The sequence below is a fragment of the Cervus elaphus genome, chromosome 2, assembly GCF_910594005.1.
Source record: "Cervus elaphus chromosome 2, mCerEla1.1, whole genome shotgun sequence".
In the NCBI taxonomy this organism is placed as follows: domain Eukaryota; kingdom Metazoa; phylum Chordata; class Mammalia; order Artiodactyla; family Cervidae; genus Cervus; species Cervus elaphus.
Window position 1 is genome coordinate 17,917,008 of NC_057816.1, and position 27,057 is coordinate 17,944,064.

General features: G+C 44.4%; 1 protein-coding gene and 1 non-coding gene across 2 annotated transcripts in view; one reads left to right on the forward strand and one right to left on the reverse strand.

The window, feature by feature from the left end:
* The window catches only part of BARX2 (BARX homeobox 2), a 76,366-nt gene extending 52,820 nt beyond the window's left edge, over positions 1 to 23,546 (reverse strand). The window contains exon 1 of the mRNA XM_043873268.1: positions 22,454 to 23,546. Coding sequence (XP_043729203.1) covers positions 22,454 to 22,640 — 187 coding nt within the window. The 5' untranslated portion in view covers positions 22,641 to 23,546. The remainder of the gene's footprint in view (positions 1 to 22,453) is intronic.
* A 3,137-nt stretch (positions 23,547 to 26,683) lies between these two features.
* Positions 26,684 to 26,790, forward strand: LOC122677545. Its single transcript, XR_006335831.1, has one exon. It is a non-coding gene; the product is annotated as a U6 spliceosomal RNA (small nuclear RNA).
* Positions 26,791 to 27,057: the final 267 nt, after the last annotated feature.

Here is a 27,057-nt window from a genome sequence, read left to right on the forward strand (position 1 = left end):
CACGCTGAAGCAGACCATTCCAGATAATAAAGCCTATTAGCTAAGTGTGGCAAGCTACATATCATAAATTTTTAGACCCCACCCAAAAAAAAAGGGGGTGTACAAAGGAGCAGTAATGTGTGAAAACTGCATGTGTAGGATCTGGGTGGTCCCCAGACTGGGGAAAAAAGTCAATTGTGTGGAGGAAGCAGGGAAGGCTGAGTGAGAGAGAAACTCATTAAGTACCATAAGAAAGATTTCTGTAGGGGCTTCCCTGGAAGCTCAGTGGTTAAGAATTCTGCACTTCCAATGCAGGGGATATGGGTTTGATCCCTGGCCAGGGAACGAAGATCTCACATGCCCTAAGGTGTGGACAAGAAAATATTAAGGAAAAAAACGAGTTCCTGTAAAGAAACACCAGGGACAGACAATTCTCAAGAGTTTGTTGCTGTTGTCCAGTTGCCCAGTCGTGTCCGGCTCTTTGCAACCCCATGGTCCAGCTCCTCTGTCCATGGGATTTCCCAAGCAAGAATACTGGAATGGGTTGCTATTTCCTTCTCCAGGGGATCTTCCCGACCTAGGGATCGAACCCTCGATTCTTACATCTCCTGCACTGGCAGGCTAATTCTTTCTCACTAGCTGGGAAGCTGAGTACCTACCATGCGCCACTAATATGTTAGATGCTAGAAGCACAAAGAAGAATGAAGCACAGACCTTGCCCGATGGAAGCTCAGAGCCCCACAGGAGGGACAGTCCGACAGTTTCAATATAACATCCCCACTGAGTCACCGCTGCTGGAATGCAGGAGGGGGGCACTGGTGTGTGACGGGGCTGGACCGGCCGTGAGCCCAGCAACCAACCACTAGCCCTCTGGCCTCTTGTAAATGTGTTCCTGGTTCTGATGTAGAAACATAAGGAAATATGTAGGGTTTTTTTTTTTTTTCCCCTCAGATGTATTTCAGAGGTGAAATTATTTGTGTAAAATGATGGAGATTCAGCTCAAAAAAGCAGGATTGGTGCTATTATACCTGCTTCACAGTCGAAAAGGAGAGACCCAGGAAAGGCTGGTGGCTGGCCCAGAGTCACCAAGAGAGGAACGGGGCTGGCCCCTCAGTCTCCATGGTGGGCTGCCACGCTCTGTTACATTCCTATCAGGTCTTTAAACAAATTTTAAGCTTTCAGATTCTCCTGAAAGGAAAAGAAAGTCAAAAGCCACCCCAGGGCAAATGCAGGGCTCACTGGTAATTCCCCCACCTCCCACTGAATTAGGCTATTTCACCATGGGGCAGAGGGTGGAGCTGCGTGGGACGCTGGAGGGAGTGACAGGAGGGCCAGGCGATTCCAGAAACACAAAAAGCCTCACATCCAGCCCCAAGCCTGATTCAGATGATCTTGCTGCCAATCCCCACAGCGCAGGTTCAATCCCTGGTGAGGGAAGTAAGAGCCCGCGTGCCATGCTGCACAGCCAAAAGTTTAAAAAAAAAAAAAAAAAAGCACAGAAGATGGTCAATAAATTTAAAAAGGAAAAAAAAGAAGCTGTGGCTTCTAATTTAGAAATGAAATTATAGCTTACAACGCTGTTTTAGAGAAATCGTGTCTAAAAGGCTAGAAGGGCTTGCTGTGATGGTGGTGAAGTCATCTAATTATTCGGAGCTTTGGTTTTCCTTCCAGTCAAAAAAAAAAAAAAAAAAAAGGCAGAGTGAACTCTAAATCCTTCTCTGACTAAATCTCTGTGCCTGTGCACAATTCTACCAGTGATTTCACAAGTTTTTTCAGTTCTATCTTTTTAAGTCAGAAAATGTTAAAAATTTCTTTTCTAGTCTCCAAATAAAAGAAGGGGGCAATGACCCTCTGAGCTACATAATGGAACATTGTTTGTTTGTTGCTCTGGATGACAAAAGTTTATTTCATGTTTAATTTAGAGAAGAAAGTCCTTCACATTCTAATTTAACTACTATTTTCAAACTTGTTTATCAAAATATTTACAAAACCTTTCCCCTAAAATTGGGCAGAGTTTTTTTACAATCAATGTTTCAATTTGTTTATCAAATAAAATACACAGATCATTGTCAATTCGGGAAAAAAATTAACCCAAAAAGCAACTAAAAATAAACCCAAGTAATATGTAATATGTGCCCCCAAATGAAAACTACATTTATCTGTGCAAAGAACAGACATTATAATTTTCATTAAGCTCTGTTTTTTTAATAAAAAAAAAAAATGAAATGAGTCCTCCTGGTCATTGTTTTTTAAAAAAGACTTTAGCAAGAATATTCAAGTAGCAATATCGGTAATAAGAACTGGAAACAATGCAAAAGTCAATGGAGTGGATAAACATATTGTATAATATTTATATACTGGATTCTATACAGTAACGAACACGAGTGAACTGCAGCTACACACAGCATAGGTAATTCTTGGAATCTATATGAGTCCAAATCTTGGATGTTATGTGAGAAAGCAAGTCACAAAAATACACTTATAACAAGTTCAAAAACCAGCAGAACTAAACAATATGTGATTAAGAGATGATGACTCTTTCTGCAACCAGTTCATTCACATTTTAATTGCACTGTGGTTTAACTGTAAAACTTGTAATTTGAAAGGGAATGGTGGGTATGAAACCCAACAGTATTTCTCTTAACAATTTTATTTTATTCTTTCCATGGACCATTCTCTCACAATTAAAATAAGTGATTGATTTCTTGACCTGTCACAAGTCTCTGATGAATAATCAATCAACTGACTCAGTGATTTTATTTTGCAGTTCACATTTAAATAAAAAGGGAAGAAGGAATTCGTCCAAGAAAAAACAAAAGATAAATATACAGTAAAACTAAAGTGATTAAGAGATATAAATATATGATGTGCATGTATATACACTCAGTTGTGTCCAACTCTTGGGATCCCATGGTCTGTAGCCCACCAGGCTCCTCTGTCTATGGGATTTCTCAGGCAAGAATACTGGATCGTGTTGCCATCTCCTTTTCCAAATCCAGAAAAGAGAACTTTCATCTCTGGCATCTCCTGCATTGGCAGGCTGGTTCTTTACTAGCTGAGCCATCAAATACATGGTAAAACTACAGAAAACCACACGGTGTGCATAGAGAGCTGAGATACGGGTTCCTTAATGGGCAAAGGGCTGAGGACAGTGTCAGGGAAAGGGCATAAGCAGCCTGAGACAAAATGCCCTTTTTCTTAAACTGAGTGGCGGGTACACAGCTATTCACTGTTACTTTTTTATCAAAGTGTAGTTGATTTAAATGTTGCATTAATAAAAAAAAAAATGTTGCATTAATTTATGCTGAGCAGCAGTGATTCAGTTATGTGTATATACATATATTCTTTTTCACATTCTTTTCCATGATGGTTTACCACAGGATACTAAATAGAGTTCCCTATGCTATACAGTAGGACCTTGTTTATCCATTATCTATCTAATAATTTGCATCTGTTAATCCCAAATTTCCAGTCCCTCCCTCTTCTAATCCTCTGTATTGTTATTATTTTTTTCTATCCTACATATCTTATATAAATATTTTTATCTACCTGATATTTATATTAACAACATTAATAATCAGGTGACATTTATTTATTTAAAAATTTTATTGGAGTATAGTCACTTTAAAATGTTGTGTTATTTTCTGCTGGACAGTAAAGTGAGTCAGTTATACATATACATATAGCCTCCTTTTTTTGGATTTCCTTCCCATTTAGGTCGCCACAGAGCACGGAGTAGAGCTCCTTGTGCTATAGTGCAGGTTCTCACTAGTTATCTGCTTTATGCATAGTGGTGTATATATCTCCCAATCCATCCCACCCCTCCTTTCCCGCCTTGGTGTCCAACAATCAGGTGAAATTTATTTAAGTCATACCCACCCTGGAACAATACCTAAGGAAGTGAAGCATAATGGACAAAATAGTGAACCTCGTCCATCACTAGCACACCTGGCAAATTTGGACATCTAGACATTCCCTAGGGCTCCAGCTGTGTAAGAACTTTACTGATCCTTGGGGGGAAAAAACATGTCCCCATCACTCTAGGTGTGTTTTTATAGCCCAGAAATAAAGAATGAGGTAAGGAAAGTCAAATCAGTTGTAATAAAAGAAAAATAAATTTAAATATTGCTGAAGACCGACTTTGTACCCAGCACCATGCTTTTGAAAATAAGCTCTTCTTCAGGTGTTTAAGCTCCAAATGAGGCAACACAGAACCCTATGCATGACAAGGTTTCAGATTTCTCCTCTGCCTTCCCTCACATATTTTTTGAGTAGAGTTTTTGTCTTTCTATATTAGCATCATAGAGCTAAGATAATAAGATTATCCCTTAATGTAGTCAATCTCTATACAACCTAGAATCCTGCTGTCTCTCCTCTTCTCTCCATAATCTCCCACCCACGAAGAGGTCTATCTCCCTACTTCTTTCTATCTGCTTCCTCCTCTATTAGGTGCTTCCCTGGTGGCTCAGTTGGTAAAGAATCTGCCTGCGATGCAGGAGACAAGGGATCTATCCCCAGGTTGGGAAGATCCCCTGGAGAAGGAAATGGCAGCCCACTTCAGCACTCTTGCCTGGAAATCCCAAGCACAGAGAAGCCTGGTGGGCTACAGTCCACGGGGTTCCAAGAGTCAGGCTCGACTATTAAATAGGAAGAATAACAGTGTTTCAAATGCAAGTAGGCTGGATAACAGCAATTAGGAGAGTCATTGATTCTACCCTCTCCCACATTCTAAGCTTCATTTCTCAGCTGCAAATGAAACAGGGATGATAAGAGAACTAGTTTGCACAGGAAATTACATTCAATATCCTGAGATAAACCATAATGTAAAAGACTATGAAGAACAGTATATGTGTATGTATAACTGATCACTTTGCTCTACAGCAGTAATTAAAACAACGCTGCAATTCAACTTTACTTCAAAAAAAAATAAATTAAAAAAAGAAAAAAATAGTCTCATATGATTCTATTAGGAATTAAATAAATTAATTCAGGTAAGTCATCCAGAGCAGTGCCTGGTACATAGGAACAATTACGTAAGTGTCTGCTATCATGTGTATTTGTTTTTATAGTTCTTTTATTATTGTTATTATTGTTGCTTTGTGACTTCACCTCTGATTTGGTGTAAGAAAGTCAGATGAAGCGCGTCCCACACATACTTCTCTTCCAGGTAGAATTTTACCTGCAACATCAATCACTTCCTTCTCTGAAGTTACTCTGCTTTCCACTTGTCCTCACACTCTCCATTCCATCCTAGTGGGAAGGGTTAAACCTAAAGGATTCTCAGGCTGGTGGCTAGAGAAACCCAACACAAATAGGAAGTTAGCACCTCATCAGGTTAATTTCAGTCTCCCATTCCCCTAACACTTCATGGCTGCTTTGGAACCCAGAAGCCTCACCGGAACTCAAGTGCCCAGACAAAAGCAAGGATGGGACAAGGCACCGAGAGAATCACCCTTGGTCCCTGCAGAGAGGCCTGGTGGCCCTGACCCTGGTGAGCTGATGGTTCCGACAGACACACACAGATGTGTGTGGAAACCATAGCAGAAAGGACCACAGCAATTAAGCACATCATCCAGCAATACACACCCTTCCAGGTGGGGTTGTGCTACCGTGATTGCACAATGTTTATTATTATTACTATTACTTCAAGGGCCAGGCAACAAATTAAAGTCGGAGAAGAAGCATATAAAAGTCACCCAAACCTCAAACGGAAAAAGGCCAGTAATTTTGCTGCTCCCAGCCTCTCATCAGTTGTCATCCTCATATTTCCTCTGGGAAATCTAAAGATCTCCTCTTTAGAACTATAAAGAAAAGTCGCCCCTGTTCAGTGGAATCCCAACCACTTTCCTGTAAATATTTTTGACCCCTGTCTCTCTGCAGAAAATAATCTAGTGTTATTTCTATAAAGGCATGGAAATGTCTCCGTAGAGCTAAGAGCCTGATCCCAAGTTCAGAGAGTCTGTGTAAAATTCCCCACTAAGCTCCCACTTTCTGACCTCCACACATTTCAAGATGACTACACAAGCCCGGTGTGTGAGGCATCAGATTGTAGCCTAGAAGGACATCCCACGCGTGGATCGGTAACAAACTCATTTCACAACCGAGGGACCCTGTTTCCAACAGTCTCATTCAAGGGTCTGCAAACTCTTCCCATGAAGGGCCAGGATAGTAAGTATTTTAGATCCTGTGGACCACACTCTCTCCGTCGAATGGACTCCATACGTACACAAAGGGGAATGGCTGTCCCCAGTAAAACTTCATAGAAACCGGTACCTGGACCTGATGTAACTTTCACACATCATGGAATATTGTTCTGACTTCTGTGCACAGATGTAAAAGCCATCATGAGCTCTTGGCAACAGGAAGACAGGTGTTGGTCCAGGTTTGGCCTCCCTGGGGTCCAGCCATTTAGAAAAACAGAATGATCCTGACACTGAACAGCTGCCCTCAGGTGGAGACTGTGCTTGTTCACTGCACCTTGATCTTCTCAGGGCATTAAGTTAATAATTCTTAATCAACCACTCTTGCCCACACACCGGGGAGGCAAGTCTGTCTTATTGATGCAGAAACTGAGGCACTGAGCCAACCCAGAATGAGCCCGGAGAGAGGGGGACCCAGAGGAAGTTTTCTTTTTTAAAAAATTTTATGTTTATTGGGTCTTAGTTATGGCATGCAGGCTCTTTGGTCTTCGTGGCAACATGCAGGATCTTGTAGTTCCAGCATGTGAACTCTTAGTTTTTGCATTTGGGATCTAGTTCCCTGACCAGGGATCAAACCCTGGCCTCCTGCATTGGGAGCGGAGGCTTACCCACTCAACCACCAGGGAAGTCCCGGGGGAGGCTTTCTGAGAGCAATTCCATCTCGAACTCTGTGCCCCCGTTGCCTGCTTATCTTGAGTGCACACATCTCCTGCAGAGCACTACAAGAGCGCTATTACTGCATCCTAATGGGATAATAGTATCTTCCATGACCCAGGATGGTGAAACTCTTTAATGCATCATTAATATATATTATCATAATATATATGATAATGAGGCAACCTACGTGGCTGAGCAAGTCCTGGCCCAACCCCAAGTCATCACTGCTGTCAGTTCTGAGTTACGCCTCTGAGAAGCAGCACGTACTCACAGGGCAATTTCCCAAATGAAATGTTCCATTCTCATTTTCAAATCTGGACAACAAGTGCTGAACAAGCACATAAGGATCCACGCGTCAGGAGAATAGCCTGTTTAAGCCTTCTGCTGACTCCTCTCTCCCCAACCCCCTCATTCTTTCTCACCCCCGCCCCCCACCCATCCCTACCTGCTCCCCTCCCGCCAGAGTAGAAACACTTTGCTTCTCCGAATTCACCGGGAACAGGGTATTCTCAGCAAGCTGCCACAGATCCATATCTCTTTGATGTCCACCTGAAACTATCACAATATTGTTGATCGGCTATCCTCCAATACAAAATAAAAGGTTTAAAAAAATAATGAAAATAGGAACTTCCCTGGTAGTCCAATGGTTAAGACTCCTTGTTCCCAAAGCAGGAGGCATAGGTTCAATCCCTGGTTGGGGAACTACATCCCACATGCCACAACTAAGGCACAGCACAACCAAATAAATAAATAAATAATGGTCTTAAAAAGTAAACATAAAGAGGCGGGAGAAAGATCCATATCTCCAACTGAGTCCTATTTCTACAATGGTTCTGAGGAGCTTAAGGGACCACTTTGGCATTCTCTCCGCAAATTAATACCACCCCAAGGCACCAGGACGATACCTCCCCCTTCCTATCCACCTGCTGCCAGCCAGCCCTCACCCGCTCTGAACCTGGATGACGTCACTAGAAACTGCCTACAGGAATTGCCACTATAAACAGCTGGACAGAGCTGCTGCCCTGGTCACTGTGACTTTCTTCAGCCCATGGGAGAACTCCATTCACCCTTCTTAATCTAAAGGATTTTTCTCACCCTATGAAGGGGATCCACCAGTTAGTTTCATTGGCAGATACCTGGCTTCCTAAGATACCAGTGACTAGTTAAGAAACACAATTCCATGAAAAATCCATGCAGAACCCTGTGCATTCAGCCCCTTCTATACAGTGGTCATCATTACTGATCAGAAGGCAATCATAAAAGATCCCCATGAGCAACTGAAAGCTGTAATACAAGGGTTTCCTTTAGAACTCCCCCTGAATCACAGACTCAATAATACAGGAAGACAAGGATTACCCTCCAACCTGCCACCTCTTTCCACACCACCAATTAGAAAGAAAGGTATCAATTGCATTTCTTTCCTTCTCTTAGTACTCTGAGATAAGAAAATAAAAACACTCATATTCTCTTTCAAAAGAAAAGACTTTTCCTAACTCTATTCTTCAAAGGAAAAAAAAAAAAAAACATGCTGAGAAATTCTGCCACTTTTCTAAAACAGTTCTTGAGATGCACAGCTGTATGATGAAACATTTCCTAGGGGTAAATGAATCCCGAACAGTTCTTGTAAAAAGTAAAGTAACAAAGCACATTTTGTGATGCCGTAGTGTTTGACTTGTTTGTGTCACTCATGTATGAATTCACAAAATTCTGAATTCACACTATAAACCAGAATGGTGGAAAGAATGAAACATACCTACTCATGAAGACTTCAACAGCTCACAGACCACCCTGGTGGCAGAGGACTTACGAGGCAGCCAGTGCAATGACATAACCCACAAGAATGCCCTAGAGTGAAGTGGTTTTTAAAGGATATTTAATTTTTCTTGAGTTTCATTCACCAGGAATAGTAATCATTCTCTAAACGGTTGTGCTTCAGCCAACCAAGATGAGGTTATTATTATAAGATAATTATTTGTAATAGAAGCTATCAATTACCAAGTACTTACGTGCCAGGAATTAATGCTAAGTGCTTTATACACATTATCTCATTTAACCTATATGACTAACCCTATTAAGTAGTTATTACTATCTTCCTTTTACAGATGAGGAAATTGAGTGTCAGAAAGGCTAAATGACTTGCCTAAGGTCACACCAATAATAAAACACAAACAAATCAAGGACCATTTGACTCTAAATCCATCCAGCAGGATCATTCTGCTCAACAGCTTCATATATTTGAGTCATGGATATAAATTACCTCAATCTCATCCTTAAGCTGCCATCTACTACAGTGATTCCCAAACTTGACTTTTCATTACAATCTCTTTTTCAAAATAGAGATTCCCAGAACTCACCCCAACCCGACTGGATAGAATATGAAAGAAATTAATCTCTTATTCCTTTGTTTTCAGCAATGCCAAAAAAATGGCCAGACTTTTTTTCTCTCACTTTGAATTTCTCTTGGCTCAGTAATACTGCCCAGGCTTAGTTGCCCTTTGGCACGTGGGATGTTAGTTCCCCAACCAGGGATCAAACCCAGGTCTCCTGCATTCCAAGGCAGATGCCACTGGACCACCAGGGAAGTCCTAGATTTTTTTTTTTTTCCATTGAACTTAATAATGAGTATTTCATGAAAAATATTCCAAATCTTAACTCTCAAGGCAATTGGCTAGCATTCCATTGTTCAGTACTTCCTCTCTGGTTCACAAGAATGAATAAATGAATGAACACAGGCATGCCTGGGAATTCCACTCTAGACTCCCACAGAAAAGCTTTATCCAGAAGAAGAAGCTTCCAGGGGCTTCCCCGGGGTTCAGTGGTTAAGACTCTGCACTTCTGATGCAGGGGGTGTCAGTCTGGTCCCTGGTCAGGGAACACTGATGTCCAGAAACAGTGAGAGATGAGTTCAGGGTGACCCAGCCAGACGGCAGCAGGCCCAAAATCTGCCCACCACCCACTTCTTCCAAAGACGGCACTGCTGTTTAAGACTCATCTGGAATTGTTCAGAAACATGTGACATGATCATAAATACATCTGTATAATACATGTGTGAAGGAGTTAATACATTCAAAATAAATCCTTAGGGAGTTGGCACTCACTGGACCTTTCCTTACACAGAGGATGGTGCCTCCACGCAAGAAGGCATACTTGACTCCTAATTGACACTTCTTCATATGATCATGAAAAAAGGTGTTGGGTTTTATTTTCTTGGGCTCCAAAATCACTGCAGACGGTGACTGCAGCCAAGAAATTAAAAGCCGCTTGCTCCTTGGAAGGAAAGCTATGACACACCTAGACAGCATATTAAAAAGCAGAGACATCATTATGCTGACAAATGTCTATATAAGCAAAGCTACGATTTTTCCAGTAGTCATATATATATGTGAGAGTTGGACCATAAAGAAGGCAGAGTGCCAAAGAACTGATGCTTTCGAATTGTGGCGCTGGAGAAGACTCTTGAGAGTCCCTTGGAGAGCAAGGAGATCAAATCGGTCAGTCCTAAAGGAAATCAACCCTGAATATTCAGCAGAAGGACTGATGCTAAAGCTGACCACCTGATACAAAGAGCAGACTCATTGGAAAAGACCCTGATGCTGAGAGAGATTGAAGGCAAAAGGGGAAGGGGGCGACAGACAACGAGATAGTTAGATAGCATCACCGATTCAGTGGACACGAGTCTGAGCAAACTCCAGGAAATAGTGAAGGACAGGTAAGCCTGGCATGCTGCAGTCCATGGGGTCTCAAAGAGTCAGAAACAACTTAGTGACTGAACAACAACAACATATAATCACAGGATGAAACTTGATATTGAAAGAGACAGACCTGAGTTCCAGTCTCAACTCTGCCACTTCCTCACAGGATCGTGTTATGATTTTCTTAATCTCTGAGTTTTATTAATACTGTCCTCCTCTGAAGAACAGTGATAACCATAACTACTTCCTATAGGGTCTCCATATAAGTTTAAATTCCTCAGTATAGAGGAGCACCGTTGGCTCCTCTACAAATGGCTCACAGTTACCATTTATAATTGTTATTATTTTTACTTTCCCATTCTCTGAAAAGTGAAACACATTTTGTTTATGCAGCTAACTGCCCGGGCTCAATGTCCCATTTAAAAAAAAAAGTAAAAATCCAGCCCTCCAGTAGGACATTCCTTTCTGCCGTCCTTCAAATTAAGGGCTGAGAGCATGCTTCCAAGACACACAGCTGTCTAACATGCTAAGAGCAATAATGAGTTGCCATGATATCCAGGGATAACAAAATTAACAACATTCTCTCCCAAAAAAATCTCCTCTGGGGTGAGTTACTAATTATTTCAATCAAATGTTCAGCGGTGACAAAGAAAGGACTTGGGTTGGATACATCCCCTTCTGTCAGTGAAACTTGTTCAAAGTCACCATAAATACCCCAAATCCTTGCTCATCCTTTCCCAAGTCATTCCAAAGAGAAGATCAAAGGTGGAGCTGTTAGATTTGCTGCCACTAAGTGGGCAGTCAGGGCAACAGGAGCAAGACTTGCATTTTATCTTCCTTGGACAGCCCCACACAGCCCGTGGAGTGTGTTTCTCGATAGTATTCACTCCATTCAGAGCCTCGAGCCTGGTAAGTCCATCTTAAAAGAATAAGATTTCACTGGAGAGACCCAGGAAGGGGATAGAGTGTGGCACAAATGAAGTTTCAATCTATTCTTCTCACTGTGGCTGTTCTGTGCTTCCATACAGATAAGATCAAATGCAGAAGGCCTCGCTCCTATAGCCCTGAAAGTCTGTCCACTGGCAGTAGGTCTGCTAGATCCACCGGCCTTTCAGTCATGTCCAATTTGGCCACCACCCTCCAGATGCGGTCACTAATTCCTGCAGACCTCGCCACGCTGCCAAGAACCAAAGATAGCACAGCGACCCTGGCTATGGACAGTAGGGATGGGATGTGGGCTCTGGGTGCTTTAATCTATTTGCTTCTCTGTTTATATATGGATTTTGGAGAGAGGCTTCCCAGCTGGTGCGGTTGGTAAAGAATCTGCCTGCCAATGGAGGAGAGGTAGGGAAATGCAGGTATGATCCCTGGGGCTGGAAGATCTCCTGGAGGAGGAAATGGCAACCCACTCCAGTATTATTGCCTGAAGAATCCCATGGACAGAGGAGCCTGGCCAGCTACAGTTCACGGGGTCGCAAAGAGTCAAACATGACTGAGCACTCATGCACCCTGTACCTTCCTTTGGACAGAGGGGTGATTTTGGAAGGAGAAATGCTTTGGCAAACTCTTGACTGTACAGACTGTTTCATTCACACCAAGGAGTGCATTCCCTCTGAAGGGACATAGAAAGATAGAGCTCCCAAAGTGTCAGGTTTTTGTCACAGTACCTGAAAGCAACATTTATACATTGCAACTATTCTGCAGAGAAAAGAAGAATGTGTGGGCTGTTAAGCGAGGCCGAACAAAGCACTTGCCACCACAGTTGTCACTGGAGAGTAATGCGGTCCAGGTTAACCTCTCCAAACCACAGGACGACCATCCATCACCCCTAACAGACAGCGCGCTGTGTGATTACCATGGTAATAGTCCTCATTCCTTCCTAACAATCCCTGACACCACACATCAAAGTTTTAAAATCAGATCATGGTTAAAAATGGTTTAAAAATGGTTTAAAATCAAATCATAAAGAGAACTCACCAGCTTATGTGCCAACATCCACATGATTCTTCCCAGCTAAGAAGCTACGTTTTTTAAAACAGTTTTGGCTTCTTTGGACATTCACCAATGTCCCTAGACAAATTTTAAGTTAAATTGTTAATAGCAATGACCACTGGTCAAAAGCCAAGGGTGGCATATCATTTGAGCAGATAAATAGCAAAGCAGGATGCAATCAAAGGCAATTTACTGGGGTTTTGAAAACATCATTAAGAAAGAGGGGAAAGAACCTCACAACTCTTGCTTGCATGATCAATGACGGGTATTTAGAGAAAATAAACACACAGTTTATCAGCAATTCCCTCCTGCCTCCAAGCCCAACTCAGAGCCCATTTATTCAGATGCCAAAGCATTACTTGGGGGAACAGCAGTTATCTTGGTGATAAACGACATCCCCATCCAGCCAGGGTAGGTGGGTGAGATCCAAAACCCAATTTCAGAAGCCGCTTTGGTTGTTTCAGGATGAGCGGTACATACATGTCTAATTATAAAGTTCTTTCCCTACTGTGAGTCTGAATACAGGAAGCTTGTATTTAAAAGTTTCTGTTTCAGGATAGAAAGCTATTAAGAAAACCATCAAAAGTCCCCAAAATCAAGAGGTGTATGAATATGTGGAGTCTCCTATACTATCATTTTCAAAGTTTATACTATAGAAAATTTCAAACATGCAGAAAAGTCCAGAAAATAATGTAAGGAACATTTTTGTGCCTGTGACCAAGCTTTGTCCAATATTTATACCTGGCTATACTGACATTAGGCCTTTTCTTTTCCTTAATAAATAAATAACTACACAGGAAAGTAAAAAATCTCTGTGCAGCCCTCCCAATTCCATGCACCTGCTTTCCTAAACAATATAACAGTATCAGTCTGCAGGTTCTCCAGCATTATACACAAGGTATCAATCTACAACTTGTTTTTCCTCAGCCTTGTATTTCTAAATCTTATCTATCTTAATACAGTTAGGTCTGGGACATCCATTTTCAGGATTCCTTAGTGGCACAGTAGGAAAAAATCTGCCCAGAAATGCAGGAGACAGGAGACGAGGTTTCGATTCCTAGGTCGGGAAGATACCTTGGAGTAGGAAATGGCAACCCACTCCAGTATTCTTGCCTGGAAAATTCCATGGACAGAGGAGCCTGGTGGGCCACAGTCCATGGGGTCGCAAGGAGTTGGACACAACTAAACACACACGTGCACACATACACACACACGTTCATTTTCATTATTGCATGAATTTAACTGCATGACTATAATACACATGATTTTTTCCTCTGAAGGCAGTTAGACTGTTTGAGATTTTTCACTAGCATAAACAACAGAGACATGAACACTCCTCTCCCAGGGTCCCGTTGCCCACATGAAGTGATTTCTCGGGGCATAAACAGAGGTGGAAGCGCCAGATCGAGGGCTTCTGTGTGTATGTGCAGTTTCAGGTGCTGCCACATGGCTCCCACAGTAATTGTACCAAACAACACTCCCACCGTCAGGGGACGAGAGTGCCTACTGTTTGCACCCTTGTCATCAAGCGATAGCATCAGACTCTTTCATGCTTGCTTGTCTGATGGGTATGAAACGGTACCTCGTTTTCATTTGTGTTTTCTCGATTACCAGGAAAAAAAGTCCTTTTCATGTTCACTGGACATAGATCTTCATTTCTATGAATTGCCAATTTTTCTACTTGCATTTTTTCCTTTTTTTTAAGCTGTCTTTTTAAATTTATTTTGGGCTGAGCTGGGTCTTTGTTACTTTTCGTGGGCTTTTCTCTAGTCGCAGCAAGCAGGGGCTACTCTCTAGTTGTGCAAGGGTTTCTCATTGCAGTGGCTTCTCTTGTTGCAGAGCATGGGCTCTAGAGCTTGGGCTTCAGTGGTCATGGCACATGGGCTTAGTTATTCCCTGGCATGTGGGATCTTCCCAGACCACGGACGAACCCAGTCCCCAGCATTGGTAGGCAGATTCTTATCCACTGTGCCACCAGGGAAGTCCTACTTAATTGGTCTGGAAGAGATGTTTATATATTCTGTGACTTTGGGAAAGTTACTTAATTTCTCAGCTTCCCATTAGAAAAGTGGAGATAACATCTCTTAGGAACAATCAGAAGCGGATCAAAAAGCACTGAGTCCAGTGCCTGTTACATGTAGAGCCTCAAAACAGGTCACTATTTCCATTACTGTGATGAAGATGAAGAATGAGGTTTAGAGTATGCATTTGTAGCCTTCCTCCCCACTTCACAGTTCCTTTGGGATAAATGCTATAGGACTCAGGAAGGGGACTCTGAGCATCTCTTACTCCAACTTCCCCTAGATACAAGAACATATCAGGATTCTGTTGTTTACAAGTTTCTATGAGGAACGTGTGCAGTGCTGATTCTCCCAGAGAGAGCTTAAACGAAACATCAAAGTGACACATCCTCCAATCTACAAGTGACTGTGATCTTGTCTACAAAAGGACCATGATCCTGAATTTCAAGTACCTGCATGAAAAGGGAGGAGGGCAGGAGGTGGTAGAAGCTGGAAGGTAAGGCAGTGCTAGAGACCTGTTGGTGTTCCTGGGATGGAAGCACACCTTGACTTCATGAGATGCCACCAAGCCCAAGACCTCTGCATGTCCCTCACATAAGAACAGCAAAAAGACAATCATCCTATCACGTATCAAACACAGAAGTGTTTTTTTTTTAATAGTGACCAAAAGTACACTGACATTACCTCGGTTGGCAAGCACTCTGTGAAAATACGTATCTATCCCTACTATCCAGAAGCACATGTTTCTAAGGGCATGGTGGTGAGCTAGAGAGATGCAATAAAAAGGAATCACGTAAGCCTCTCTGCTCAGACTCTTAACATATTTAATTTTGTGCCCAGGTTGGCTTCTACTCAGTTGCATCTTGGCTTCTCCTTGGAGAAGGGCCATGTTCATCTTCATGAACTCTGCCAGGGGAGTCAGGGAGCATTTACAGCTGACCTCCAGGCCGATCAAGAAGTCCTGACATCAGCTTCCACCGGTGACTGGCACCTCATCTCTCCCTCCAGATTCAGTTTCCACCGGCACTCAGGAAACCAGAGACTTTCCTCAGTGACCCTACTCCTGCCTTCTGCAGAGCAATCATGTATAAGCGTCAACTCCAGCCCAAATATAATTAGACCCTCTTCTGATATCTATCTGGGTGTACTGCTTTCTTCCTTAAATGTGTGCCAAGTTTCCGCTTCCAAGAAGTTAAATCGCCATATAAAAATGCCCTGGTGATGATAAGTAATTAGACACTGTAATGGAAAATTAACTGTGTTTTTATTTAGAGCATTCATTTTAACAAGACATTTCTTTTTCTAACTGTTATTAAACTGCAATAAAAATAAATTAAATTCTGAGGGTTTGCAAGGCATTTCTGGTGAAAAACAAACAAATAGCTCTCCTCCTGGACCGAGAATATTTCTGATTTTATTAATGTCACTAAGTTGGTGCACGGTCCTGGTCTGAACCCCACTCTTGATCAATCCTAAGGCCAGTTCTAATCCTGTCATCTGTGTTACAGAAGGAGAAACAACCATTCCAACATCACAGCAGCTGAAACGGAGGCAGGCATGCCGGGTGGGACAGAGGGCCTTTGCCTCACATGGGAAGTCTATACCCGAAGGTTCTCTATTTTTCTTTCTCTCTTTCCTCCTCTTTGTTGTACTGTTCCCAAAAGACCTGCAGCCCAGAGATTCTCAACAGGCCAGAGAGCACCTGTTGGTTTTGGCAAGTTCTGGGTTAGAAGGGGGTGAATCTAGCAGAGTCGGGGGTCCATGAGAAAAACTCCACCATCTCAAGATCAGAATGGACACTGACACTCCGCAAGAGAACACAGAATGAGGCCTCTATCTATCCATCTAACCAAAGGCCCACGGCCTCTAATCATATTCCAGCTAAGAGGTCAGCAACGGTGTCACCAGGGGACCCAAAGTGTCTTCACTCTGGATGGATGAGTGGTGAGTGCGGCCTGTAGGCTCCAACACCAAAGTCCCCAGGCTCCTACAAAGAAGAGTGCTTCTGGTCCGTGCCCTGCCTAGCTGCCACCCCTGATCCTCCTCCTTCTGACCTCAAAACCAAGTGCAAACAGCACCTAAAATGCCCTGGGTTCACACGGGCTCAGTCCTGCACCGTGAGGCCTAAATGCCAGGCAGGGCACTGTCGCCAAGCTCTTCCCCGACGGGTCCCCAGGGAGATGTCTAAGTAAAATCCACGTTGGTCATTTCCTCTCCACACAGGGACAGAAGAATCTTAGAAGCCACCTTTGGGTCACCCCTAAGGTCATCCTGAAGGACACTGTGCTACATACAAGGTAGAATCAAGTGGCTTCAAGAGTTTCAAAGAAACCTACTCTTTTTCTTTTTCTTTTTCCCTATTCCGTCTGTTTTCTCATTTTCATCTCTCTTTACAATCTCAACAACATCTTCAATCCTTACTGCTTTTTACGTAGATTTCTTGGATGTAAAAATGTAACAATCTTTTCATTTAGATTTCCGAGGTATGTTAAAACTAGCAACTGTATACGGGCTATGCTGGGATCACAAATTCTATTTTCAACCCAGAGGTACAACTGACACTGCAGGAAACTGGTTTCATAAAAGATTTATTATATATACAGGGTCAGTTGAGCTGCATTTAAGGAGGTTAATATGACAATTTTGGTGCTGATAATACCCTTCAGGTGGAGCTCAAAGAGAAAATTCCCGATGGTAAGCAAAAGGATTTAATTGTCATGCGTGCGTGCTCAGTCGCTTCAGTCATGAAGTTCAGTCATCTCCGACTCTCTGCAACCCTGCCAGGCTCCTCTGTCCATGAGATTCTCCAGGCAAGAATACTGGAGTGGGCTACTATGCCCTTAATGTCCACAATTGTAAAGTCTGAACAGACTTCAGAGGACCACAAAGAAAGGTAGGCAGTGGCTCTACAGGTGCTTCAGAGAAAGGTTTAAAATATCCCCACTGTTAGTCAAGACTTAAAATAAACTCAAAAATAATGGAACTGCTGTCACCAACCAAGTGTAAATATTTGTTGAATTAAATTACTGAGTTAAATGACACTGAAGATTATACACTTTTGGAAAGGCATTTTTAACTTGCTAAATTTGGAATCACTTTCCCATTTCCTATTAGAAAAAGCAGAACCAGAGAAGAAACTGCTAATAAACTCCTTAAAACTGACTCCTAAGGAATCCCCTTAGCCTCTCTATTTAGCAGAGGCATTATAAAATTTAAAGAGAAAAGAGACGACCGCTGAGGATCCCAGAAGAGCTCGGTATCCCAAAAGAGCTCCGCTCCAAGTATATTCTGACCCTGAGTCCTCTACGGCATGCATTCCTCAGTTTATTTACCCTGAGAATGGGAACAGGAAAGACAGAGATGAGTAATTGCTAATAAAAGCCCATTTGCCTCTGGCAGAAATACAAATGCCTGTTGATAAAGACCATTTTCCAAACCCACAGTTTAAATTTCTCCATCAACATTTCAGGGCCCAGCAGCCAGGCTCCTAAGATCCAACGGGCTTGGGCTTTAATTTTAAAAAACTGAGCTACAATTTGGGGACTCACTAGAGCCAACTCATGAAGCAGCAGCCAGCTCCCTAACTCCCAAAGAAGTCATCACACATGTCTACACCTCATTTCATTCTTAACCAGGATGACACTCAATCTTTATGATAAAAAAATGAACCCAAGGACACCACCCAAAAGAACTTGTTTCTCTTAGACCCACCAAAGAATAAAATGTTCTCAAAGCCACCTCCTAAGATAAACACCCTTCCCCACATGCCCCTTTTAATTGACTGGTTGACTGTCTCTTGGGTGCAACTGTGCGGATTTATCCCGGGTGTGTAACTGAGTTGGAAAAATCTTCCTGAGTTCTGAGTACCCTAATATGAAAGACAGCAGTGTACAGTGCAGGCTGAAAGTACGTTTAAGCTGTCATATGTCACTGATGTGACCACAGCACTTTTTTTTTTAACTTTTAATTTTGTACAGGGTATAGTCAATTACCAGACAATGTTGTGATAGCTTCAGGTGAAATGAAGGGTCTCAGCCATACAGTACATGAAACTCTTCTCCATTTTATGTGGCAGCCTGGATGGGAGGGGAGTTTGGGGACTTTGCAAAAAATAAAAGTATGTCTACTTGGGAATCTTGGTCTGTGATTGATATGTTTCCTTCCAGCTCTAAAACTCACCAGTCAGCTCTATAAGACTGGCCACTGAGGGTCCCGGAGACAGTCAACAGAACCCAGAGAAGAGAAAAGGAATTAAACTATAGGCTTCAGTAAGATCACTAAAAGTCATATAGTGGTCACGAGTTGTAAAATGTTCAAATATCATAGTCAGCTCCCCCTAAATTGAGTGTCCAAGACCTAGGGTAATTCTAGGTTATAAATATCAATAATTATAATGCTATATGTAATTATGCACAGTACACTGGTTTCTCAGTATCCTCATATGAAAACTCTTAGGGTAAATTGCAACAACTCATTTTTGTGATGCAAGTTACTCATTTTTTCCAAACACTCCTCAAATTTAGAAACTCTGCCCATTTCTAAAGATCAAACTGAAACAGAGATTCTTCCAAAGGAACCGTGACGATACCTCTGCAATGTTCTGTCCTGAGAAGCCAGTTCAAGCAACTCTCCCACCAAGAAACAGTCATCACAACCAGAAAAATAAAACAATGCACCAGAGTTAAATATGATATCATACACTACAAGTCATATTTCGCTTCAATCACTGTCAACATTCTAATATTCATAAGAGAGATCACTGGTTTCTAAATGACAGTATCGTTCCCCTCTGAATAAAGATTACTGTTATCAGATTTTAAAATATGAACAACATGCTATAAACTCAATTCTAAACATGTTCCATATTCATTAATGGTCGGAATAACAATTTTTTTTTTTCAAATGGAGACTGAGTTATTTCATTTTAAATTTAATGACAAATGTTCCTTTAGTTTGGCTTTAAGAAAAGGATTGCTTCACTGAGTATCTATTATATGATGTAAGAGATCTATTAGGAAACTTAAATCCATTTAGAGATTGCTTTCTAAAACTAAACTTACTATATTTTAATAAGAAAAAACCTGTTCAAACAGTTTTTTTGAAGATGAGTATTCCGTCAAGGTTAGGGTATCTAATAATAAATTACTGTCAAGCGATTATCTGCCTGATGAAAAACGTTTCCATTTCTCATTTTACTTGAATACATGCTCTTCTGCCTGAGGAGATCGGTATCATAAATTGACATTTGGATTGCTAAATCTAAACAACACAGATTGCTTAATTATGTAGAGGCTTTTAAAATGCTGTAGCTTTTTCTCTACAATTTTATGTACTTACTGTAGACGGTGGTCACTTTACTATCTTAGTTTTCATTATTTTATCTGACGAAGTTCACTTCTCTTAGTTATTTAAATCTTAAAACAGCAAAGCCAAAGGATGAGACAGTTCAGTAACTTTAATTGCAATTTATGCCTTTCACTTGATTTGAACATTTTATTCATTAGTTCCACCAAAAGTGCTAAGGTATTTATTTCTATCCTATATATACATATATATATATGTATATATAGTTTCATTATGGATGCCAGCAACTTATTGCTGTTTTTTTCAATAAAAATTAAGTTCAAAAAAATTTAAGTTCATCCAATCTAAGATTTGTGAACCTGAATATTACTGTTAAAAGCAAAACTTTCAAAGCGTGGTATTTGCAAAGCCTTTGAGAAGTCGTTAATGGTATTCCCATGATCTAATACATGTAAGGCTTTAACTGTAATCGTAAACCCACTGAAAGCTTATGATCTGAAAGGATGGACTATTGTAGCCAGTTTTCTTGGGTTTAATTCCACTGGCCAATCCCAGTTTCTATATTTTAAATCTCAACTAGAGCAAAATCATAACACACTTTTCAAAAGAACAACCTAAAGAAATCAAGAGCGGGAATGATAGGGAAAGAACGTCAGTGCCAACAACATGCTTCCCGACAAACCATCAAAGAACTTCAAAAGCACAAGACTGAGCAAAACTTTTAGTTTGTGAAATATGTGCAATTCACTCTTAACACTCACAAAAGTACATATGAATCATTGTATTTTCCTCTGATTTATGTCCCGCACAAGGTTCAATAAAACACAGAACTTACTCAGCCTCAACTGATGACTGGATCATTGTTTTTGGAGGCTATTTATTACTCTTTTTCTGGCATGATTTCTTCTCTGGTCCAACTCTGTGACTGCTAAAAGCCAGGAAAAGCTGCCTTCAAGTCAACGCATGGTACAAAGTCACTAAAAAGTTTGTAGGCATCAGCCCATGCCAAGGTGCTTAGGAGAAGCTGTTCTGCTTTGTCCTAGGGACCCCCAGGTATGGAAAGTCTTTGCGGGGTTCACGGAGATTTATGATTAAAACAGATCCTCTCTTTTTCCTTTAAGGGATTTGAGTTTTTTCAGGAAATGATACCACATACTCAAAACAAGGTTCAGCCTACCTCCTCTCTTCAAGATCTATGTGGACAATTCATCCCAGGGTTAATGCACAACAGACACACAAAAGTAAAAACAACATCAACCATATCTGTCTTGTTTCTAAAATTTCTTCTTCATTTCTTGTTTCATAAATTTCTTGGCTTTTGAAATTCAGTATTTCAAGTCTTGCTCTGGGCTATCAGACCTAACTCCACCTTACAGACAAATTGTATTTTACAAAGGAGTAACTGAATAGAATATTCATTTATTACCAAACACATGTAGGAACAACTTGATTGTGAAAGAACTTTACTGTATCTATTCACACACTTATTTACTGATTTCCCTAAAGAGCCCGTCAATGGAGCCAACAGAAAATGTAGTATTCCAAGCATTGTGTACCAGCAGTTGGCCCGAATATTACAAAATTGTCTTTAAAACCACTGCTAACACTTCCCTTTACTTTTTCAATGTTAGTACAATTAAATTCATTTATTTCATATCACCCATGCAACAAACATAACCTCAAAGGGTCTTTCAGTTTGGAAATACTGAACTTTTTACCTTCAGTCAACAGGTTTTTTTGATTAAAAAAAAAAATTTTTTTTTTTTTGCTATACCCACGTTTGGATAGTCTAAATCCAAATTATAATGATTTTATAATTATAATACCAGGGCACTATGAAACTTGGAGCTTCTCTTAAAGTTTTTTTTTTTAAATACCTTTGGATTTATTTTCTACATAAACCTACGACTTCTAAAATATATTTATTAAGTGCTCTTTATCTTTCCCAAGGGTCTTAGCTCTTATGGAGAAAGGAAACCAGACCTGAGGGCTGTTTTTATTGTGAGCATTGTTTCCCACTCGCTTAGAACTCAGGGGGCTGACCTCAGCTTGCCGCACAACTCCACACTTCCCAGTACTACTTCCCCAGAAGGCGATCCTTTAAAGCAAACTTCAGTGGATCCACGATTTTTCTGGGAACCTCAGGATACTACTGATTTACATGTAAAATTCTCACTGGAGACAGGAGGCGGTGGGACGAGTTAACTCAGGTGAGAACACCACCACTTCCTGAAACAATGATTTAGGCGCTGAACCAAGTCAGCCTTTTGTGCCCGAAAACAAGCCTCTTCTGCCGGAAAACCACAGCGGCGCGGGGAAGAAGGAAGGTTCTCCTGCCGGCGGATCCCAGGCGCTGCGGAGCCGCCGTTTCTCCGGGGCGCGCTGCCGTGACTGCGTTTCCAACCTGGCCATCGACACCTTGCGAGGCCTTTCCCCAAGCTGCAGAGGCCTCTGCCATGCTAGCCGCGGAGAAGCCTAGTTCCCTTGCAGGGGCCCAGAGTTCCCGGCTCGCTTCCTCTCGCCCTCGGGTGGGAGAACAGAGTGGTCAAGCGCCCGACCCCGGTGCCAAAGCTGCCGCACCCCACGGCGCCCCCGCGGGCCGTCTTACCGGTACAGGAATGCAGGGGCTTGGGTCGCACGACCAGCGACGGGCACACGGAGTACAGCGAAAGTTTCTCAAAGTAATCGCAGGTCTCCTTGGAGAGGATCTCGTCGATCATGAAAGTCTTGTAGCGCCGCCTGGCTGCTTTGAGTTGGCCGGGCGAGCTCAGCCTCAGCTCCGCGTGGCAGTGCATGGTGAGCCCGGGCGAGCGCCCGCCAGCCGGGGCCGTGGGGCTGGCGCGCCGGCGGGGGCCTCGGCCCGGCTACTCCGCGGCCGGGAGGCGGCGGGGCTCAGGAGGGGTGCGGAGGGGAGGCGGCACCCGGCGCGCCGGCCGCGCGTCTAGACCCACCCGCGGATCAGCATCTTCGCGGAGCCTTTTGGGGACATCGCAGCTGTCAATCAGCGCGCGCTTCCTGCGGGGCCGGGTGCGGAGCTGCGCCTAGGGCTGGCCGCCGAGGGGCGTCGGCACCCACCCCGCCCAGCCCGCCTGTGCAACCCGGCGCGGACCTGCGCGCCTAGTGCCTGCCGCTCGCGATCGCCTCCTCCCGCCTCTCAGCGTCTAGCGCTCTTCTGCCTGCCTATTTTAAGACACTTGCTTTGGCTGTCCTCCCCGCCCCCCTCCCGGGACGAGCTCCAGGTGTGTGTGTGCAGTGTGCGCGCCTGTGTGTGCGCGCGGTGCGGGGAGCGCGCGCCGCCCCCGCCTGCCGGCCAGGCCTCGGCTGGCCGCTGCCCCCGCCGAGCCCGGCGCTCCGGGCATGCTGCGCTCCCGGTCCGGCTCCCATCGCCAGCACCCAGCCGGCCGGCACGTCCTGGTCTGTTAGTAGAAAGAAGTGGAGACCTCGCCGTGGCTCCCGAGACTGCGGACCCCAGAACCGGCGTCCCCCAGCATCTGGTTGCCTTCCCTCCCCATCTGGACTTCCGGAGGCCGTTTCCCGAGGACCAGGGCATCCCTCGCGTTCCTTAGGCTCGCAGCCCGCGCCCAGCCCGCGCGCTCCAGCACCCGGAGTGTGCGCTGGGATCGCGAAGTTAATGGTTCCACGGAGATCCCAAGCCATCAATGACCCTAGCGCTGTCCGTTATCCCCCACCAGTAAACTTAAAAAAAAAAAAAAAGGGAATCAGTAAAAACATGTGTTCTTTTTTTTTTTCTTTAACTCTGTTTATAAACCTTTTTTCGCCTCCAGGAGGGCCAGCGGAGCGTGACTGCCGGTGCGGCTGGTCCTCGGGCAGCCGGCCCGGTGGTGGCTCCTGGAGCCGAATACTCAGGCACCGCAGCGTTCCTCCCCCAGGTCCCTGGCGACGCGCAGGGTTCGGGGAGTCTCGAGGACACGCGTTCATGAAGTGTTTTGTCTTTTCCCTCCTGGATGCCTAACTTCCGAGTCTATTCCAGTTAGCAGCTGAACGAACTTTTGTTTTCAGTTGAAATTGTTGGGCGAGGGGACCCCACCCAGCCTAGGCACCCAGACTGACAGTCCTGCCGGCATCCTCCCCGCGCGCCCGCGCTCGGCAGAAACTGTCGGTGCTGCCAGTTCCGCGCGATTTTGTCTGGGAAAAGGTTTGTGCGGGGCCGGAAGGGGTATTAAGAATTACAGATGCGGATGGCCTTCGCCGAGACCGAGTTTGTGGCTGGTGACATCTCGCGGTCTCTATCGCGGCGGGCTCCCCGCGGAGCTGCTTGTCCCGGAGCCCAGGTCGCCGCGAAGCAAGTGAACGCGCGCGCCTGGGCGAGTGGTTCGACTACAAGGGAAGCGCCACGACTGGAGAACTAATAACGAGGCTCTTAGAAAAAAGTAGTAATAAACCGAATTATAGCCTTACATTAGACGTGGCCCGCTACGCGCCTTTGAGGAACTTCATTCCCAAAGTGTTTGCGTGCACCCTGGCTCCCCTCCGCCCCTCCCCTCCAATTTAATACGATTTTCGTTTATTCTCATATCTCCTTATGCTCATTCTTCTCCCCGCCCCCCCCACCCCCGGAGAGACAGCTCGAGGGCCCGTGGGAGCTGCTGCCATGCGTCCGGGTGGCGGCGTGCGTCCCGCCGCAAGGCCTGAAGGTCCCCCTGCTGGGCCCCGGTGCGCCCCCGGCCGTGGTGGCGGGTTCCACGGCCTGTCCGCTGCCGGGAACCGGGCCGAGGATGCTCCGGGCTCAGTCTGGGCATCGCCGCCGGGCGCCTTCTGAATGCTGGCGGAGCAAGGACACGCTGCGCCACGAGCTGGGGACCGTCCCAGGGGTGCGGCGTTGAAGCAGAGGACATTGTTGGGTGCGGAGCTAAATTTCCTGCTGGAAAGTGCAGCGCTGTCTGCAGCGACGAGAAACTGTTTGGTGGGAGCGGAGGGCGCGGCGTGGGGGGGGGGGGGGCGGGTGGGGGGGGGGCTCTGCATCGCACCCAGCGACCCTGGCGAGGGATCGAGCGTTAACCGCTTGGACCCTCTGTCGGGCTTTCACAGAACGCGCGCGCCCTTTGGCCCCTGTCTTTTCCTTCACCTCTTGTCCCGTCCTCCCCTGGCCGGCTCTTCCTGGCCCTTCCACCGCCACCGTCCCTTTCCCCCGCTTGCGCCCATTTCTCCTTCCCCCACGGTTCCCAGCCCTTCGGGCCTCCTCTGCTCGAGCGAACTCCCGCTTCTCCCCTTCTCCCCATCTGTCAGCCTGATTTCTTTCTTTCTTTCCTCTCTCCCTTTCCTTGCTCCTTCTTGTCCTCTCTTCAGACCCGCATCTGAAGCCGCGCTCCTGTGCCCCTGCATCGCCGCTCTGCCACCCGGATGGCTGCGGGTGGCTCGCGGGACTGGACTGCGCCAAAGCCCCAGACGCCCGGTCTGGGGGGAACCGGCATCGCCTCTGCCCGCCGCGCCCTCCAGCCCGCGTTCCTCCCGGCGTGCACTCGACCACTGCACAACGTTCACTCAGACTCTCCTGCAACTGGTCCTGCCATTGGAAATCTGCAGCGTATCCAAATAGCTACATAATAAATTAAGTAATAATTCTTGGACCTTCCGTCTTTTCTATTTTCTACCACAGACGCAAGAAATCTCAGAAGGGGTCTGACAGCACAAGTCTCCAGGTTGAGTGGAGAGGGATGCCCGATCTTGGAGTCTGGAGCCTCCAGCTCTGTGTTGTTTATAATCAAAGACAAGCCTGTTTTCTCATTTGTACATGACCATCATAATATCTATTTCACAAGGTTGGCATTTCATGATCCGTGCCTTTTTTTTACAGCTCTTGACTTCAATGAGAATGCCCAAGGCACCCCATCCCCTCCCTCCTTCTTTGCCTGAAAAAGTAATTCAGGGCCCATCTCATATGTCACCTCTTCTGAAAAAATATCCCCCACTTCTCAAGACTTTGGTTGCTGTTCCTATCTTAGGGGTTTCTTTACCAAATTACTGTCTTCTGTGTGTTAATGTCACCCACTGAACAATTCATCTTGTATCACCAAGACCAGCGTAGTACCTGGCACATAGTAGGTTCTCAGTACATGTCATGAACAAGTTAATGCATGAAAGTTTGGATCATTATATAATGTGTGTAAGACTCGAGAACTTGGTAGGACTTCAGATCATAACTAGTTGTACTGAATTTGTCTTTCTCCTTAAATCCATCTCTCCTTCCTTTGTAGTTTTGATTTTTCAGCAACAGCATCCAGCCCAGCTCCCATTTTGCTCTCGTCTCTCTCTTTTCACTCCCTTTCTCCTGATCTCAGACTGTAAAGGGCTTTCGTAGAAGGAAGCACACCCCAGCTGTCAATCACAAAGTGGGGCTTTGGTCAGGAATAGTCCGGGGTTTAGTTTCCAACATTAATGAAGTGGCTGGAACAGCAAACATCTGCCAAAGAGCCTCAAACCTTTTCCAGCTGCTGGAGACCCACAGACACTTCCCAGCCTCCTGTGACGACGGTGCCCCGGTGGTGTCTGCCCCTCTACCGGGAGGAACACACACGGAGAGAAACAGACCCGTCTGTACCCAGCCATTCTTGCTCAGGCAGGCAGGGAGGGGGATAAAAATGCACGCCCCCAGGAGGCTTCAGGAGCTCGGCTCCCCTCCTCCATCTGGCGCCTGATTCCTGGGGATAGGGCCCAGCCAGAAATAAGGGGCCAAGACACCTGTGTAAAGTTTAAGGTTTTGACAACTGGAAACCAAAGACCTGCTCTTTCCCATTTCAGCTGACACCCAGTGTCTCTACTCAACTAGAATACATGAAAATTTAACAAAACAAAACAGTATTTAAAAATCCTAGGGTGGGTGCTCGCTTCGGCAGCACATATACTAAAATTGGAACGATACAGAGAAGATTAGCATGGCCCCTGCGCAAGGATGACACGCAAATTCGTGAAGCGTTCCATATTTTTTAAAAAAAGAAAAAAAAAAAATCCTAGGGTGGCATTTTAATTGCCTCTAGGAGCTAACCCTAGGTAAATGAACTCAGCTTCATTTTTTGTGTAACTATCATCTTATAACCTTGGGCAATGTGTCAAGGTAGATACAGAAGTGGCCAGTGCATAAATAAGTCTTCTGAGTAAACGAATTCATTCCCCATCATCTTTTCTCCAAGTAGGGGGAGGGGAGCGAAAGCACTCCTTACACTCCAGTAAAGTGTGTTTAATAACTTGTATTTC